Source organism: Sturnira hondurensis, unplaced genomic scaffold (assembly GCF_014824575.4).
Source record: "Sturnira hondurensis isolate 20B ecotype Veracruz unplaced genomic scaffold, ASM1482457v3 Scaffold0008640, whole genome shotgun sequence".
Classification (NCBI taxonomy): Eukaryota; Metazoa; Chordata; class Mammalia; order Chiroptera; family Phyllostomidae; genus Sturnira; species Sturnira hondurensis.
The window spans coordinates 12,199,946-12,219,198 of NW_028081271.1; the positions used below are offsets into that span (position 1 = coordinate 12,199,946).

General features: G+C 50.8%; 1 protein-coding gene across 1 annotated transcript in view; it reads right to left on the bottom strand.

The window, feature by feature from the left end:
* Nucleotides 1-4,167: 4,167 nt before the first annotated feature.
* PRAG1 (PEAK1 related, kinase-activating pseudokinase 1) overlaps nt 4,168-19,253 on the bottom strand; it is a 49,715-nt gene continuing 34,629 nt past the window's right edge. Inside the window, exons 5-6 of the mRNA XM_037055285.1 lie at nt 12,162-12,919; nt 4,168-5,709 (exon numbers count right to left, since the gene is read on the bottom strand). Of these exons, the coding sequence (XP_036911180.1) occupies nt 4,543-5,709; nt 12,162-12,919 (1,925 nt within the window). The 3' untranslated portion in view covers nt 4,168-4,542. The remainder of the gene's footprint in view (nt 5,710-12,161; nt 12,920-19,253) is intronic.

Genomic DNA, 19,253 nt, shown 5'->3' on the forward strand with positions numbered 1-19,253 from the left:
CGGTCTGTGAATAAAGGACATAAACAAAGAGCGTACTTTTTAAAGTCTTTCTGACTTTTAGGGGATCTGATATAAGCTCTGAAATTGAGAGCGACACAATCCAGAGTTCTAGAGCCTCCTCGTTCCTGGAAATCTTTGAGAACAGAATAGACAAGCCTCTGTGTGATCCCAGTGAAGGGTTGCAAAGTGTTACTCTTGACTTAATGCTTGTGATCGCCTAGAAATTTGTGTGTTGAAACATAATCCTCACTCTATTAGGTGGTGGGGTCTCTGAGAGGTAACTAGGTCAGAAACAGTGAGTCTTCATGAAAGGAATTAGTGCCCTTATAAAAGAGAACCTTGAGAGATCCCTTGCCCTTTCTGCCAAGTGAGGAAACAGCAAGAATATAGCCATTCATGAATGAGGAAGTGGGTTCTCACCAGAGCTGAATTGTTGGCACCTTGATCTTGGACTTCCCAGCTTCCAGAACTGTGAGAAATAACCTTCTGTTGTTTATAAGCCACGAGTCTACAGTATTTTGTCACAGCAGCATGGCTGGACTAAGACCCATGCACACCCTTTGGGAGGTTGTAGGGACTTATCAGGGCTGGATCCAGGCAAGCAGTCACACTGGTGGTTTGTCTCTGAACCTTGCCTTCTCCTTTCCTATCTTCTCTTTTCTCCTTAAACCTCCATGCTTAGTTCTCTCAACCTGTCTCCACGCCTGATTGTCCCTGGTAATGCATCGTCCGGAGTCTGCAGAATAAGCTTTAAATCCTAATACGACGCATAAAAGTTTTGATAGTTCTAAGCATATCCACTGTTCAGTACAGTGTTCTTAGGAAATAGTTATTACAATATCCGGTAAAAGACCCAGAGGATTTGAATCCAGAATTCAGAATATGCGATGTGTATGTGTTCAAGTCCGCATTGACATAGCCCAATATCAAGTTGGCTTGCTGGCATGCAGAAAAATCCTGAGTAAACTTGACTTTGCTTCCTCCGCTCCAGAAACTTAGAATAGATAGAGTCAGGTTCTAGGAGACAAGATGCAGATCAGAGAAGACTGAGTCTCCAGGATCCAGTAAGGACCCCAGTTGCTTATGGAAGTTCCCAGCCAACCTCGGTTCTCCCCAAATCAATGATACGTGTTCGGGTTAATTGGGACTCCTTTCCTCAGTCCTACCAGGCCGCCTCATAACCTTTTTCCCAGGCCGCGAGTCCTCTTGGGACATCTCTTGCCAGGAATAGTTCTCCTTGGTCCTCCTTTACCCTAATTAGCATTAGAATAGAGAAAGAAAAGAGTAATTTGTCAAGATATTCACCCCCTGGAACTTGCCCCAAACATTTTATTCTTGTCTTTTATTTTTAGCAATGACATCAGTTGGGTTTGATTGGGGTTTCTAATGAGTCAATTCCATGCACATCACCCTCTATTAAATATGCCAAGCAGATTTTACATTACAAAGATACTTTTTAAATAAGATTTAGTAAGCTTATCCTTAGATCTTCAAGGATTTATAGATAGTCAACAGAGTGGGAAAGGGCTACCTCACTAATTGGCTATATATTTAAAGAACAAATTTTGGAGAAGTCGTTCAAGTAACATGTGTTTTCCCTCTTCAACCCCTCCCCCCGAACTGCACATGGGGACATCACAAAAGAGCTTCCTCCAGCCCGAAGTTCTTGAAGACCAGGAAGCGTTCCACAGAGCGGTAACTACAGCTCCCAAGGGCCCCGTCTTTTTAGATCTGAGCCACGTGTTACGATAAATAACTAATCTCCGAACTGCTTATCTTGCTCCTGGCAAGGACATAACAATTCAGATGTACAGCTTCATAATGCCTACAGGAAAGAACTGAGAAGAAAAAAAGCATTTCCATCTTGGCATAATAAGAGAAAGGCACGTCAACAACAGGAATTACAAACACCAGGAGGGTATGGGGGGCGACTTGACTGAGCAGGAGCAGGAAAAAACCTGGAGATTTCAATACCAGTCATTGGGTCCAAAGCCAAGAAAAAGGGAGATGAACTCACAGATACCAGGAGTATTGAATAACCAGATGTTACGCGACTGTCATCATCCAAAAGTCCCTGCTTATTTCGGAACCTCAGTCCTGAGGAATAAGCTGTGGTTTCTGGACTTAATCTATTTAGTGCTGAGCTTTCTGTGAGAGAAAGTCATGCATCCCTGGTATATATTTGGGTTTACAAAAAAAAAAGTGAGTGCGACTGAATTTAGTGCAGCTGAAGTTGTTCGCCAAACCTAGTATTTGTAGCCACATGACCCATATGGCGTATCATTTCTGGAAAAAGCCAACCCCTGGACGGGGAGGGGTGGGGATCACCCTATAGAACCTCTTTGACAGGCCTGACTTGAGTGCTATCCACTTGGATTTCACCGGTGATGGGCAGGAGAAATTGCCCCACCTACAAAAATGTCTTTAAACAAGGAATTCCTTGGCAAAGTCCCTTCAGAACCAAGCTCTGGGAATAGGTTTCTTCCTCTCAATGAATAGAACTGTTGCTTAAAATTACACTCAGAATTCTGCAACTAGCTGTCTTCCATTTCTTCGAGGTGGACGGAAAGCTCAGAAGTGCATTTGTGGTCCAATCACCATTGTCCTTCTCCGCCTTTACTGCCACAGTTTCTTTTTCCCCCACTTTGACTTTTTGCTTCATTTTGGTTCTTAAAAACTGTTTTTACAATCTCTTTCTCTCTTTTTTTATATCTGAAGTGGGCGGTATATAAAAAATTTGATTAATTCAGAGATTTAAAATGTGCCTCTTGAAACATGTGTTTCCAAATGGCACCACATTCCCCTGGTGGAACATATCTCCTCCTTCTCCAGTGTTTACTTACCCCAAGTGAGAAAGGACCAGAAAGCGAGACAGCAAACCCAAGGTGGAGGGTTGGGTTGGCCTGGAAAATTCTCAGGAACAAACAACTGACAGTACCCTCTGAAACTACGACAGGTCTTATGGAGAGTTATGATTTCAACGTTCAAAGGCTCTTTCTCTTGTACAAAAACAGAATTGAAAGCTGGTTTTAGCCAGTCCTTTCCTGAATGCTCAAGCAACAATTGAAAGAAGAGATGTACCCCACAGGTGCTGTCTTCACCCCAGATGCACGAGAATGTGGATGTTTACCTTCAGTCCCCAGCAGGAAGGCGGGGCTTGCAAAAACAGACCTCAACGGTTGGAGGGTGACATCGGAGATTTCCCCACCCTGGTTGCTAGCCACATTCCCAGGTTTTTAGGACATCCATTACAATTTTTACATTTGTTTTAAATTGCCCATCGTTACTCAGGAGGTTTTAGAAATTCATTCACAAATTGGAAGATTATCCTTTAGATAAAAATACAAGGGTCTTGGGGCTTTTAGGGTTCTCACTCTTCAAAGGAGGAATTGTTTATTTTTCCAGGGCTCTTTTGAAGAGGAAATCTCTGGAGCTTCATTAAAGGCACGGTAATACTGACTACAGCATATAGTAGGGGCCACTAAGTGCGTTACATGTATGAGTTTTTGCAACCGGAAACCTGAAGCTCAGAACAGCAGGCAGCACCCGACTTCTGTTCCTGAGCCGCCATTGTCCTGTACAGCAGGAGCCGTGAGCTGTTTGCCCACTGGCGGCCCACCACCCATCCCTTTCCCCTCCTTGGGGAGGCTGATCCTGCCCAGTGTGTCACCTAAGCCCCTCCTGTCTGGTGTCCCGTTGGTCTTGGCCTGGAGGTGACAGCTGGAAAATAGACTGAATAAGTGATTCTCCTATGCCAGCCCTGGCTTTTGCCTCATTGTTGTTTTCTCTTAACCCTGCCCCCTCCTTTCTAAGTGGTCCCCTGTTGTGGTTTTTACATTTGCCCCTTCTGGGGTGGATTTTGTTTTCAGCCAGGCCTCTGACTGATACAAACGGTAACCAGCAAGCAAAGCGGGAATGGGATGGAGCAGGGGACTGAATCTCCGAGCTGTGGGATCAAACCCTCGGCATCTGGATTCTTCCTGAGACTGCGGGGTGGGGAGAGCAGCAGGGGAGATGAGCTGTCGGCCTGCTGCTCTGTCTCCCGGGAAGTGTAAGGCCAAGGACCCTTCAAGTGGCCAAGCCACTGCCTCAGAGGTTTGTACTCAACTCTACCCACCACAAACACTGTCCTTGGACATTGGGGGATAAAAGAACTTGGCTCATGACTCAATCAAAATTTTTTAATGACATTTTTTGTTTTTTTGTAAATAACCACTTGACAGGAAGGGGAGAGACCCCAGGATGGGGCAGTGAAGCCCCTCAGAGGCCAGGCTTCATCCTTCAGGCGGGACTGCCCTCCGGACGCTGCACTGAGTCGGAACCGTGGGAGACAACTGGGGCAACTCGGACGGCCAAGGAGGCCCGAGCAGGCAATGGCGTCCTCAGTCTTTTATATTTATATATTATTTATATGTATATATATATATTTTACATCCAAGTGTGGCAGTCATTTGTACCATTTCCCAGGGAGACACGAATGTTTCCGAGGCAGCAGGACATGGGGCGGGAATGGAGGGGTCCGCTAAAGTGCAGGCTGGGCGCTCACAGGAGCTGCAGGAGCCTGAGGGACTGTAAGAGGGCTCTGGGCTCTGCGGCCGCCAGGTACTGGCAGCACAGCCAGTCCTCCAGCTCCACCCCGCGCCTTCGGTCCACGGCCTTCTCGGCGAACTTCATCATCATCAGGGCGCGCTTCATGTCGATCCAGTTGTGCAGCGTGCTGCACAGGGCCTCCTCCGAGGTGCCCCGCTGCTCCACCAGCTCCCTCCGCGGCCCCCACAGCAGGCACTGCAGCACCCGCCTGGCCTCGCTGATGCGGATGCGCTTGCTGGGGTCGGCCTCCAGCAGCAGGTGGGCGAGCTGCTGCAGGCCTCGAGAGTAGAGGGACAGGGTGGGCAGGGGCGGCAGGTCTTCCTGCCGGTAGCCCTGCTCCCGCTGCTGGGCCCGCAGCTGGGCCTGCACCTCGAACGGGTTGGGCTGGTGGAGCAGCTCGTAGATGAGAATGCCTGCTTGGAACTCGTCCGACTTGCTGTACTGGGAGGCGGACACGATCTCGGGGGCCAGCCGGGCCTGGCTCTTTACCTGCTGCAGGTTGGTAGTGGCCTTCAGGAAGTTGCTGATAATGAGCCGCGGCAGGTGCTTCTCACTGGGCAGCCCCTGACCGGTGGGGGCAGTTGGGGGGCTGGGGGTGACACTGGCTGGGAGGGTGGCAGAGGGGCAAGGGAAGGAAGTGGCGGCAGAGGCCAGGGATGCGGTGGAGGGAGGGGTGTTAGAGGGGGCAGAGGAGGCGCGGGGCTTGGCGGTGGCAGCGGAGGGGCTGGGGGAGGCCTGGGGCGTGCAGTGCACCAGCAGCAGGTTCTCCAGGCACAGGTCACCGTGGATGACCCCGTGCTCTTTCAGATGCTCCAGCCCGTTGCAGAGCTGCAGAAGCAGGAAGCACACGCGCCGCTCGTAGGCCTCGGGCTCGGACTGATGGCTGCCGGCTGAGTCCCGCACGAAGTCAGAGGCAGTCTGGTGGGGCACCTCCCGGGTGATGACCACCACGCAGTCCTGCTCCTGCGCAGGCAGAGGGTCCTTGGGCACATCGGGAGAGTTGAGCATGCTGGAGGGCACGGAGGCCACGAAGTGGCCGCAGTCCTGCTGGATGTTGAAGTGCATGGGCACGGAGGGGCTGCAATACGAGGCCACTTTGGGCTCGGGGGTTTTGCAGATCTGTTGGGGAAAAAGAGAAGCGAGGTCAAGACTGGGACCCACCCTTCGGTTTAGCAGTGGGGTTGGGACACTTGGAAATCCCCACTCGGAAGGTGAACTGGGACCCTTACTTCACACCATACACATGAATGAACATAAAAGGAATCACACAGACTTAGGTATAAGAGCCCAAACCAATTTTAGAAGAGAACACAGGAGAGAATTTTTGAGACCTTAATCAGAGCAAAGATTTCTGATACCACAGCAAAAGCATGGTCTGTAAAAGAAAGAACTGAAAAACTTCACCCCGTCAAAATTCAAAACTTCTGTTAAGTTCTTATCTTAATTTCTTATTAAGAAAACAGGAAGGCAAGTAACAGACTGGGAGAAAATATGTGCAAAACACGTATCTGATACATGATTTGTATCCAGAGTCTCCCCCGCCACCCCCCACCACAAAGAAACTTCTATAACTCAGTAGTTAAGATAAACTTCCTAATCAAAACAGTGGGACAAAGATATTAATAGGCACTTCACAGAGCTATATGTAAATGACCGTAGGCGCAGGGAAAAATGTTTCACGTCATGAGTCACTTGGGAAATGCAAATCAGACCCCCGATGACACACTAGCTGCCACCCACTGGAAGGGCCATAAGACATGACAGACAGTGACAAGTGTCTATGAAATGTGGAGAAATGGGAACACTCCCTATAGCAGGTGGTTTGTAAAACTGTGTAGGCATTTTGGGACACAGTTTGGCAATTTCTTTAAAAAAGTTAAACATAAAATTACCATACAACCCAGCAAGAGCGGGGTCCCTGGACAACAGCACACAGCGAGGACTCCTGGGATTGGTAGAAAGACCTCCCTCTGCCCGCGGTGTGGGCCAGGCAAGTTCCCAGGAAGCCCGATCAGAGCTGACACAGGCAGTCAGCCTTGCTGCCCACCCCTCGCACCTGCATCGACAGCCACCTGAAGGCATGTGCTTGACCACTGCGGTGCACCCTTCTCGGGAACCTCGAGGGCAGGTGCAGCAGCCCTAAGTCTCTAGGGCAGGAGTGTCCAACCTGCGGCCCAACGCAAATTTGTACATGTACTTAAAACATGATCAGATTGTTTTGTGACTACATATAGCAATATATTTAATGTGTGGCCTAAGACAACTCTTATTCTTCCACTGTGGCCCAGAGATGCCAAAAGGTGGGACTTCCCTGCTCTGGGGCTTGGCCACGTTCTCCGAGGCTGCCGTAGTTTCTAGACCCAGGTAAATATGCCTACTAGCTGGTATGACCAGCACGGCTGCTTTTAATGAAACTGCTATGTGGAAACTTCTACATGAGTCAGAGCAGCTGAAAGAAGACAGAAAACTCTCCAGGGCCAGGGAACCCACGGGGCCAGAGGCACCCTCTGGAATAAACAAACAGGTGACCTCAAGCTCCTTTGGAGCCCCCTGGAGCTCCTCAAGCCCCATGTCCTTCTCTCCCCGGCCTCTTCAACATCTCCTTGTCCTAATGACAGCACCAGCCACCCGAGGATCCTTAGCACACCAATCCGCATTAAGCCGCCCCACAACCGGAGAAGCTTGACCCAGACACCATGGGTCTCAACTTCCCTGTAATTACACTGCAAGGGACTCAACGTGGTCTGCGGTCTCCTCTCTCAAAAGCTGTCGTGCAGCCTCAGCCATGCTTTATAGAAAGGTAGGGATCAGGGTGTAATCCCGAGAAGAAAGGCACATTGCATCTACCAAGAAAACACCCCTCTGCAAACAATCGCCAAATAACCCTTCGGGCTGCTGTGGTGACACATTCAGACGACTACAGCAGTGGCCGCAACGCGCCACAGTGCTCACAGGTGCTGTTTGTGGAAGCTGCAAGGCAAGCCCCTTTTCACAGCCACTTATTTATATTGCTGCTGTACAAACCTTCTCAGCAGCACGACACCTGAGATCAAAGAGTTCCGCCGCTGAGGAAACTTTTATCTAGGTGGTTGGGAGGTGCGGGAGGCAACACATTAATCTAGTCATCTCTCTCTATTATGGAACTGGACTAGAAATAAAAGGGAAGTGCATTTATCCTGGATAGTGGTTCCGATGACACCGCAAACATGACTTTGGAATACACGTCTAAAGGTGCTTTCTTAGTCTAGCCCACCCACTGTCTTTAGCTTTCCAATGGCCAGCGTCTGATCACTGACACTAAAGGGAAGGTGGGGGTCCCTACAAATAGTCTTGCATAGAAATACCAACCGCTGCATAAGGACCTTTCTGCTGCGCCGTGTGCAGATCTGCCGGGGTCACTCCCCTCCGGCGAGGGCATGTGAGACGTGGTGCCTGCTCAGCATTTCACACTCAGTGCCTCATTCGATCGCAAACCACCAGATGGGGTGAGTGGTGCCACAGAGGGGGAAACTGAGGGTCCAAGAGGTTAAATTATTTGCTCAAGATCATACAACTGATAAGTATCTGAGAGGACAAGGTATGGGCTTTGGACTGCACAAGACCTTGCTTTAAACAGACACTCTGCAAATGCTGCAAGTTGCAGTGGAGTCCGGTTACTTGCAGTAGCCCTGTTCTGTGAAGCAGCCACCAACAGTGACTTAGCGACCACTGAACCACTGCTCCCGGGGGAGATGCAAGCTTCGGGCCACAACATTTTCATCAACTGGCCAACACAGAACCTTGTTTTGTGTGGGTTTCTGTTTGAAGATGCATTATTAATAGGTACTGTTGATTCATTAACACTGAATTCGTGGCCAACACCACTGTACCTCCTGCCTGAATGAAGCTGAGCTGATACTCTCCTGAAGGCACACCTCGGCCTTCCTGCACTTGGAAGCACCAGACAGGATTTCAGGGCTTAGCCTGGCCATTTAAACAGTGAATTCACCACCAATAAGCACAAAAATGGGAAGAATGGAGAATGAAGCACTACATAGACCATGGAAGGGACACTGTTGGCCATGTGAGGGCTGAAACGACACAGAGCACTCCCTGGTGCCACCTCAACTAGGAATTTGCTTGTCGGGTGTCTCAAGTTCCCCTACCCTGTGCATGTCCAGAAATGACCGCAAAAATACCACACGTATTGATTTGGGTTCCAGATAAATTCTAGCAGTGAATTCGCAACACGGAACCCACGAACAACGAGGATCGACTGTGTTTATCTCGAAGTCTGCCTTCTCCTCTGTGTATCAGGCAGTGACTGCTCCTTTCCCCACAGGGCCACTGGCAGCATTAAACAACACAACACAGGTGTAGCTTCCAGCACAGCGCCTGGCGCAGGTGAGCAGCCACCAGGAAAGGTTGCCATGGTGATTACTCTGGCAGGTTTGGCTCCAGCCATGCTTAGTACACAACCCAAAGCTGGTGGGGAGGTTATTTAACCAGCCCAGAGGGTGCAGCTGCCCGGGGCCTAAGAAGTGTTTCCAAAGATGCCTGTTCTCTAGGGTATCAAAGGCCTGGGCCCAGCAAAGACTCCCAGTGGAGCCGCTGACAGTTCGCACAGAGATGTAAATGAGGCCGCAGAGTGAATGGCAAGGAGGCTGGATGTGGTTCAAAATCTGTGAGCTGGTCCTCTGGCTGCTTGGAGAGAGGGGTGGAGATACTAGGGACAGGAGGTGGGCAGGAGGCAGCTTCCTTTCCATCTCCCGGTCCCCGCCAACTCCCTCGTTTCATTTTCAAGGGGGTATGCATTTATATTTTGGCTCAAGACCTTCACACAAACCTTTGATTCAGGTCAAATTTTCAACATTTTGTTGAGCCAAGTCTCGCTTTAAACTTCACAGCCTGGGCCTCATTTATGGTTGAAAATCTGAGCAAAGTCACGTCTGTTAAATAAAAAATGGCCCAGCCCGCTAAACACAGGTCCCTAATTACTCAACTGGAGTTCTAGCTGACTGAGGAATGAAATGGGCTTCGAAAGCTCACACGCACCGAATGATCTTTTTCTGCCATATCCTCACAGAGCAGGACTACAGAGCTGGCTTCCTCTCCTCGCTTCCGAGAGGCGCTGAGCCCAGGAACTAGGGCCCAGCATTAGCAGGAGCAGGTGCAAGCCTTACCAGGCACAGATGAAATGAGCTCAGCGACAGACAGGCCTCGGAGAGGGACCCAGTCCCCCTCCCTTGGATTCCAGACGACTGCCTTCCGTCTAGACTGCGAAGGTAATGAAGTGGAACAGCTGCACGTGGAAACGATGCTCCACACCCCGGCCCCTGCCCCCCATCGCCAGGCCGGCGCATGTGCAAGTTGTTCCCCAGACTCTGAACATTTCAAGCTCGTCTCCAGATTTCCTTCTCAATGGCACCGAGAGAATCCTCGAGCTGCCGATTGTCTGGCAAAATCAGATGGGAGACCTCTGGGTCCCTTGTTCCTCAGAGGACCAAGGCCTGTCTTCAGTTTCCTCATAGTTTACATTTCTGCTGACGTGAGAAGCAGAGCTTGCTTCTACCATCCTCTGGGAAAGCTGCATCCTCTTCAGAGAATGTAGCTGATTCCACAGTATTATAGGGGGTTCTAGAATGCAAGTTGCACATCACAATCGCCTCTGTGTATAAAAACCCAAACCCTGGCAGGCCTTGCCAGGTGGCCCCTTGGCTCTTTGCAGTAGGGTCACATCACTTCTGCCCCATGGGCAAGAGGGATCAAGCCCCCTCCTCCTCAGAATGGAGAGGTCAGCTGTCTCTGGACAATCAATGGGCCCCCAGCTGAGGCCAGGAGACCAGTGAGAGTGACGGATGCCTGTGAACACAGGAAGGTGCATGCAGCTCCCTTTCTGAGGCTCACTGGGACCAGCAAAAATGAAGGGCTTCCTAAGGCGCCTCCCTCTCCTTGGCCTTCAAGGGTGTCAAACCTGTGTTCCTTTCACTGATGGATACGGAGTCCTGGCTCCGGGCTGACTGTGATAACGGGCCAATCACGTTCAGCCTACTGGAAGGTACACTCCCTCCTTTCTCTGCTGGATACTGCCCCATCCTCGTAGGAAGGAAAATGCTAAAATTGTTTCTTTTGCTTTTCAATCACACCTGGGGGAGTGGCAGGGAAGGGACCTTACCAAGACACCAGCTGCTGCCTCATAAAGAGGCAATGAGGTTCAGGAAACCCACAAACTTGTGATCCAGAGAGTTTTCTTCCATGACTGCCACCTTGGCCACGCCCCCATGTCTTTCAGGGGGCCTTGGTTTCTGTACAGTAACTACTAGATCCTCCTAGTAGCCACCCCCTCCCTAGTTTTTTCATAGACAGGCAGCAAGCAATTATATACAGTTCCTTGAACACAGAAATCGGCAGTTCCCAATCTATATTTTATGGGGGTGTCACCAACTTCTTAAAAGAAAAATCTCATAAAATTCATTGCAATTTTTCTTGGCTAATAATTATCGTGTTTAAAAGTTTTTTTCGCCACTTGTAAGTAGAAAGCTGCCCCAAGGTCATTTCACTATGTACATTTTTTTTTCTAACTGGAAATAAAATACCCTGGGACAGGTGATGGCAAAAAAGAGCTCAGCATTTCCCTCCTGAAGCCTGCATTTACAGGAGGGCCACAGACCCATCAGATATTCAAGGGGCACTAAAAGGAGATGAAGAAAGGAGCCCTGCGGAAAGCCGTGAGTCCATGGCCAAGATCAGAGTGGCCAGCATGTGCAGATGCTCGGCCAGCTGGCTCAGAACTGCTCCCTGAGAGAACAGCGGGGTGTGGCAGCATTAGCCCTGATCCCCTGGCGAAGACCAAAGAGCTGTGTCACCTGGGACTAATCACTTAACTTCTCTGAACTCCACTTGTCTTAACTGACATGATGACAACATAGGCTTTGGAGATGAGACGAAGCAGGGTTTGAATCCATCTCAGCCACCAGCTGGCTATGGGCAAATTCCTTAATCATTGTACGGTTCAGATTCTTCATGTGTAAAATCTACCTCCCCCGTGAGGATTCAAGATCACGCAGTTAATACACTAAGACAAGAGTCTAGCTGTGCAGTAAATGCTCAATCAATGCTTTTCCTCTTATTGTTCAAGATGATGCCTACCCAGGTCTAAGTCTCCTCCTGGGCCTATTTGAAGAATAATACCCTAAACGTCCGACTTCTGTACTAGGAGACAAGCTCTGTATGCTCTCCTCTCCATACTCAGATCTTGATGAAACAGCTGGCAAATAGTAGGCTCTCAGTAAAACCCCACAGAACAAATGTAATAAACTCTCTGTTGCATTAAAAGACAACTGTTTCCTCAATCCAACTAGATCACTAAGTTCCTGCCTGAAAGCACAGAACGAATCTTCTATTCATACCACAAATCTCGTCGCACCGTGCCCCACGCCAGGCCGAGGGTGAGATCGCTGAGCATTGTGTGAAAAAGGACCCTAGGACCCAACCCTCCTCCCGAAACCTGGAGAGGTGAGGGGGCTTGCTCCTAATTCTGCCCAAGCCAGGTCCAGCTGGCCGGACTGCAGAACTGGAGGGGCGGTACCTACTTTCACAGCATAGGTGCTGCCGGGGTCCTCGGAGCAGGTGGCACAGTAGTAAATGGCATCCCCCGAGTCACAACAGGGCTTGTTGCAAGTCAGCTTGAAGAGCGACCAGTTATTCTCATCGAAGTGCAGCTCCTTTTTCTGGCCGCCCATGAAGAGGTCCTCACACTTGGCCAGGAGGCGGACCAGGGACTGGGCGTAGAGCCCCACCAGCTTGGTGTAGGTGCCCTCCTTGCTGCTGATGCTGCTCAGGAGGCTGTGGAGCTGCAGCTGCGTGCTGCCGGTGGAGGCCTGGCTGGCCACGCTCAGCTGGGAGGAGGAGGCCGATGGGACCCCTTTGCCCTGGAGGCTGGGGCTCGCGCTGCCACTTCTGCTGCCTACCAGCCCAGGCACTGGGACCCAGTGGCCATTGCCTTTGAACGTTTTCTCCAGAGGCTCCGACGAGGAGAAGGGATGATGGCGGCGGTTGCTAGGGCTGGAGGAGAAGCCGAACTGGGACTCCTCATGTGCACAGACGTTGGATTCCGAGTGGCTGAGGTTCAGCTTGGGACTCGCCGTTCTTGGCTTGGGGGAGCCCTGGTTCCAGAAGAAGCCATCTGGTGAAGAGGCCGCCCGGCTCACTAACTTCTTCTGGGGGAGCGGTGGGGGCTGCAGGGGGCTGCTGGGGGACACATCCTCAGCGGAGCCCGAAGGGAAAGGAACAGGAGCAAAGAGCTTCTTCCCACTGTTGGTGGGCGAGTGGGTGGGCTCAGATGATGGGCCTGAAAACAGGAAACGGAAACAATCAGGCAGAGGTCAACACCATGCGGTTCCAGGGCCCTGTGGGCCTGCATCCATCTATTTATCTATTCTCTCTCTCTCTCAAAGCAAGTTATTTTTATTTTTATTTATCTCTTGAAGTAACAACATAGATACAATGAACCAAATTTAAATGCAAAAACAGTGTACAGAGCTGACGAAGCCTTCCCCTACCCTGGCTTGCAGCACCCTCTCAGGAGAGGGAACCGCCTGGCAATTCCTCACACGTCCCTTTGGGGATGCGCCAAACCCACCGACAGGCGCCCCACACACACTCACACAAAGGAGGGCCGACTTGCCCACTGTTCGGAACACTGCTTTTCTTCAGCTGACGCGACATCTTGGCTCTATTTCACAGCGGGTGTACGGATCTATCTAGGTCCTGTTAACAGCTGCCCCAACACATGCCGTCGCCATGAGGACCACGATGCACTTATCTGGCGCCCTCCGGATGGTCAACGGAGGTCGCGTCCACCATTCTGCAGACAGCACTGCAGCAGCAACCGCAACTCTGACGTGTGTGGTTTGATTGTTTTTTTTTTTCAGGAAGTCCAGTTTACAGAGGGTGCAATTTGCCTACAGTAAAATTCTACCCTTTTAGGGTATAGTTCTAAGAGATTTTCTCGTTTTACTTTTTTATCGACTTTATGGGGTGACATTGGCTAATAAAATTATACAGGTCGCAGGCGTATAGTTCTGTAACACATCGTCTGCATACTGTATTGTGTGTTCACCACCTCAAGTCAGGTCTCCTTCCATCACCTCTTACCCGCCAATCCCCACCATTGCCCTCTCCTACCTTCCTACCATGTAGTTCTTTGAGCTTTGACCAACACGGCAGTGGCTGGGGGCAGTGCTGGCCCACAGACATTTTAGAAGGCAAGGAATGGGGTTTCATTAAAGAAAAAACATCTCCAGCGCAAGCAAGTGGAGAAGGCTCCACAGGTCTCCCCAGAGCACAGGGAGATTCAGAAACATCCCAGATGAGACCTCCTAGGCAGAGAGGAGACTGCGTCTGACTTTTTTTTTCAATCCTCAACCGAGAATGCTTTTTCATTACTTTTAGAGATGGAGGAAGGGGGAGAGAGATTGAAGGAGAGAGAAACATTGATTGTGCCCCAACTAGGGATCGAACCTGCAACCTAGGTATTTGCTCTAACTGGGAATCAAACCCGAAGGCTTTTGGTGTATGTAATGACGCTCCAACCAACTCAGCCCAATGGGTCAGGGCTGCACCTCCGTCTTTGTATCAATGTATAAAACGGAGTTTTACAGAGAAATGAGCCAGGCAATAAAATACACAGGAAAAAGCTATGGACATTGGAAACAGGAAAGGCCAACTGAACTACTCATTTCTTTCATTCTAAAAACTGAGACGGGAAGAGGTATCCATTATTTTAATAACAGCTTTTACGGGGATAAAAACAGACATTAACTGTATGTGTAGGTTGAAAAATGCATCCTATCATCCTGAAGGTTAAAGTTCGAAAGAAATATGGGCCTTAGATTCAAGGGAACAGGTACTGACGCTGTGAGCCCCTCACCTAGCTCACTGTGCCAGGTCACCTTCAGGACAGGGCACGGGGCCTGTACTGCTCCCCACCTTAGCAGAACCGCCAGTGAGGAGGAGGCAGTACAATCTCACAGGCCCAAGGCAAGTGGTGACAGGGTCTAAAGGGCGCAACCTGTCCCTTAGTCCTGTGTCACCTCACTCAGGTGCACATGCCCTCCCTAGGGCTGCTCCTGATTGGTTATTAACCTTCGATGCCCACGGCGAGTCCCCCTCTGCTCTCCCCAACCCACATGGGGACAGAAAGGACAGGGCTAAGGACAGGCGCTGGCACCAGGCCCTCAGATGATCGCTGGGCCTCCTCACTGGGGATGCTCTGCAGAGAGGAGGGACCCTCTCAGGAGCAAGGTGCTCAGTGCTCACCTTGCCCTGGGCAGGGTGGGTGCTGACACCCATGCCCCAGCCTCATGACCGTGGGTGACAGCAGCAAGCCTCCTGTCCAATACCACCCCAAATGCCAAGCTGGCAGGAGGACAAAGTTGGTGCACTCAGCTTGTTGGACATGGGAGCCGGGAACTAACAGGCTCGTGCAAAGAGAAGCCCAGAGCAGCAGCGAGGCTGCCCGGCCCGGCATCTGTCGCCAGACCCAGGAGGAACCATGATGCTTCGCACGCTCCCACGTCTGCCGAGGGCTGTCACTCTTGCTTCCCAGTGGTTTACCACGATTGTGGGAAGATTCCCGACCCACCTCACTGCACCAGCTAATGATAGGTGGGGCACTTGCCAGCAAGCCTGAATGAGCAGTGATTTCCACCCGTCCCAAGAAGCCCAGGTTAATTATAAATCAAGCAGCAGTGGCACAGTGGGGACCAGTCACTTCCCACGCCTATCTATCTTCTTCCCTTTGACCATCAGAATCGGGGCACGTGAAGAACAGCCGGCATCATAGGGGAGCGGAGATCCTATCGCAGCTGAACTTGGCAGGCTGCAACCCTGAAGTTGAGGTCCTCCAGCCCATGCTCCCGTGTGGGAGCTCGTCTCCTCCTGGGGCTGGGTCAGCAGTGGGGACAGAGGAGGGCTGGGGTGGTGAGTCATTTCCTTCCCTCCTTCCTCCAGCAGCACAGGCTGAGGGTGGGGGGAGGGTCACTTACCAGCTTCCAGGCTACAAAAGGGAGGAAGAAGATCTTTTATGCACAGGGCTCCCAGAGGTCCGAGCACCTCATTGACCAAGTACCCAGGTGCTGGAGCAAGGCTGGGCCGAACCACACCCATTCCCTGGCCTTTCTGCATTCTGGATCGCAGAAGCCCACCCCATCTGGCTGTTGGAATCTCAGCTTTTTTATTTTCAAAACACAGAACATGGGGGACAAAGAAACAAGGTGGAGTGTGACGGGAATCCCTGGTATATGCACTCCTCAGCACCTCCAGTGTCAGGGACAGCCTGTCTCTGGTCAGGACCTCTGGTCCCCAGTACAGTGGATGGGAAGGTTCTGACAAATCAGTTCCTTGGCGAGTTTCCTCTGTGAGCCTTGTGCTTGTTTTACTTCCCAATCCTTACTGGTTTTTCCTCTTTGACTTCCTTGTGAGGTTCTCCTTGATGTCTCCAACGTGTCCCTTTCTGCCTGCGCTCTGCTCTGAGGGACGAACCTGTAACCAGCTGGCGACGTCCCCCTGGTCGAGTTTCCTCATTTAAAAACTGACAGGATGGCCGCACCGTGAAGGCCCCTTCCAGCACTAATAGTCTGTAATTTCAGCCACTCCCCCGACTTCTGACCTTGGCTAACATGCACTTTGTCTCAGAGCTGCCCCTGAAATAAAATACCTCTAGGCAGAAGGTTATGTTGCTCCCGCCATTCCACTCCCTGGCTCTTCCCACAGCTGCCCACGGTGAGCCTCCCAATCTGCTAGGACAGCGGGGATCTTTAAATTAAAAAAAAAATCTGTATATTCTTATTCCACAGATTACCAAAGAGAATCAAGAGGTTCTGCTTTAGTGAAAAAAAAAAAAAAAAACTCGTGTGTTCAGACAAGGGGAAGGAAACAACCTTCTCTGGCTTCTCTGGGGGCTGCCAACCTTCTCTGGTTTTCCTGGGGACTCGTCCATGGCTCCGATCAGACTCAGCTCCCACAACCACTGAGGCGAGGAGTACGGCCATTAGGAGGAGGCGTGGCCTCAAGGATAAGCAGAGGGGGGCTCCCCACGCACCCACTTCCCCAGCAGCTGCCAAGGACTGTCCCCTATGGAGACCTCACCAGGTGAAGTGCTCATCTTCATAAAGTATGCGCTTGGCCCGAATAACGGAGCATTCCGTAAGCATATTGTACTTTTCGTCCTTGGGGAAAAAATCCCGCCGAGTTCTGTCATAGGCATATCACCTCCTGATCGGAGGCATCCTTCTGAACTTATGGGTCCCTGAGGCTGCGCTCCTGATATGGAACCACAGCCGGCGAGAAGCCCGTAATCTCGGTGATAGCCGCCAGTCACCTCAGGACCACACGCCACCTCAGCTGTTCATTTCTTTGGGCTACTCTGAAACAGATGCCGACACGCAGCCCGTCTCGATGAAACTGATTTCTCCGAGGGTCCCGCAAGAGCTGCCTGCTCTGTGAACAGGGCTGCCCCGAGGACCCACTCTGGCTCTGTCATTTTCCTGACTCTTACGTGGAGAACCTCCTAAACACAGCAGCTGGAGCCTTACTTACTATTTACAGCAGCTGCCACATTCTGACTTAGAACAGCCCCTCAGCCCCCCCCCCCCCAAAGAGGGAACCCATATGCCTCGACACCTAAAATAGTTTCAGAATTCATAGGCAAACCACCGGTTCAGGAGATTGTGCNGGCTCCCCACGCACCCACTTCCCCAGCAGCTGCCAAGGACTGTCCCTATGGAGACCTCACCAGGTGAAGTGCTCATCTTCATAAAGTATGCGCTTGGCCCGAATAACGGAGCATTCCGTAAGCATATTGTACTTTTCGTCGTTGGGGAAAAAATCCCGCCGAGTTCTGTCATAGGCATATCACCTCCTGATCGGAGGCATCCTTCTGAACTTATGGGTCCCTGAGGCTGTTCTCCAGATATGGAACCACAGCCGGCGAGAAGCCCGTAATCTCGGTGATAGCCGCCAGTCACCGCAGGACCACACGCCACCTCAGCTGTTCATTTCTTTGGGCTACTCTGAAACAGATGCCGACACGCAGCCCGTCTCGATGAAACTGATTTCTCCGAGGGTCCCGCAGGAGCTGCCTGCTCTGTGAACAGGGCTGCCCCGAGGACCCACTCTGTCATTTTCCTGACTCTTACGTGGAGAACCTCCTAAACACAGCAGCTGGAGCCTTACTTACTAGCAGCTTTACAGCAGCTGCCACATTCTGACTTAGAACAGCCCCTCAGCCCCCCCCCCAAAAGAGGGAACCCATATGCCTCGACACCTAAAATAGTTTCAGAATTCAAAGGCAAACCACTGGTTCAGAAGATTGTGCCTAAAAACACCTGAAAAGCTCTGGTCAACCACCCGTACTCTTAGGACTAAGCTCCAATGGCATGTGAGACAAATTCAAACACAGGCAGACCTGGAGGGACTGCAGATTCCGTCCCAGCCCGCCGCAATAAAGTAAGTCGATGTCTTTCTGCTGGCAGAGGGTCTGGTCCTCAACTGGTAAAAGAAATGCGATGACGCAAAGCACAGTAAAATGAGGTGTGTCTACATGTCCTGGTTTTATTATGGCATTGGGTCACCCCAACGTCTGGCTTACAATTAGGGTATAAAAGGAGTGAGGATGGAAACTACTTTGCAGAGAAGTCTACCTACGTCAGAGTTACAACACTGTATTTTTTAAAAATGATTTTGCATACTAATTGAAGCGTGTGCTTCAGGGGCGGGCGAGAGAGTGTTTCTAGCAGGAACCTACACATCACGTAGGGGGCACTGCGTGGGACCTTAGAGGAACCTAGGGTTAGGGTTAGTGCCGTTATATTTAGAGAGAAGAAAAGCCAGGATTTCAATGGCCAGGGAAAACAACTTAATCCCTATGCAGAAATGCAGGCCGAAGTTCAACCCTAGTGGGGCTGTGAGGTTTTTCTTATTATAGAGTCCTTTTCTTGCTGGTTTTTAATAGGCACTGTCATTGTTCTCTGCAGACAAAATGAGAGCTGAGCTTAGGGAGGAAGTGGTCAGTCGAGTTCTGAGCGGTATGAATGAACACAGTGAGGCTCCCTGGGTGCCCAGCTCTGCCTTCTGCAGCTGCTGCGCCAGTCCAAGTGTGGAGGCCAAGGGCAGAGTCCCAGTGCAGAGTCCCCACGAGCCAAAGGTTAGCTCTTGTGTCTGACTATCCTCCAGCTTCCGGTAAGGTAGAGCGAACGGAATTTTCTTTCAGTCAGAAAACTGAGACTCTTTTTTCTAAAACGAGGATAATAGATTGTAGAGCTAGAAACGGCTATATAGATGTACCCATTTGGTATTTCCTGAGCACCTACTAAATTACTAACTAAATGAAAGGCCCAGGGAACAGAGCAGATGGCAAAAGCCTCTCCCAAGCCCCCGGGCTCCTTCAATCCCCTCCCCTTAAAGGTGAGAGAACGACAGCCCTCTGCGCAGGCACCTTGTCACATTCACACAGGACGCAGCAGTCTTGCAGGTTTCTACAACCCCTTTCGCCACCCCCAGGAGACAGGAAGGGTTGGGGCAAGGAACAGTCGAGCCTCACGGGTAACTTTTTCCTCCAAAGGAAAATTGTGCAACCTCCTGTTTGGTCCCAGAGTCTTAATAGTCCTGACTCTGAACATTAA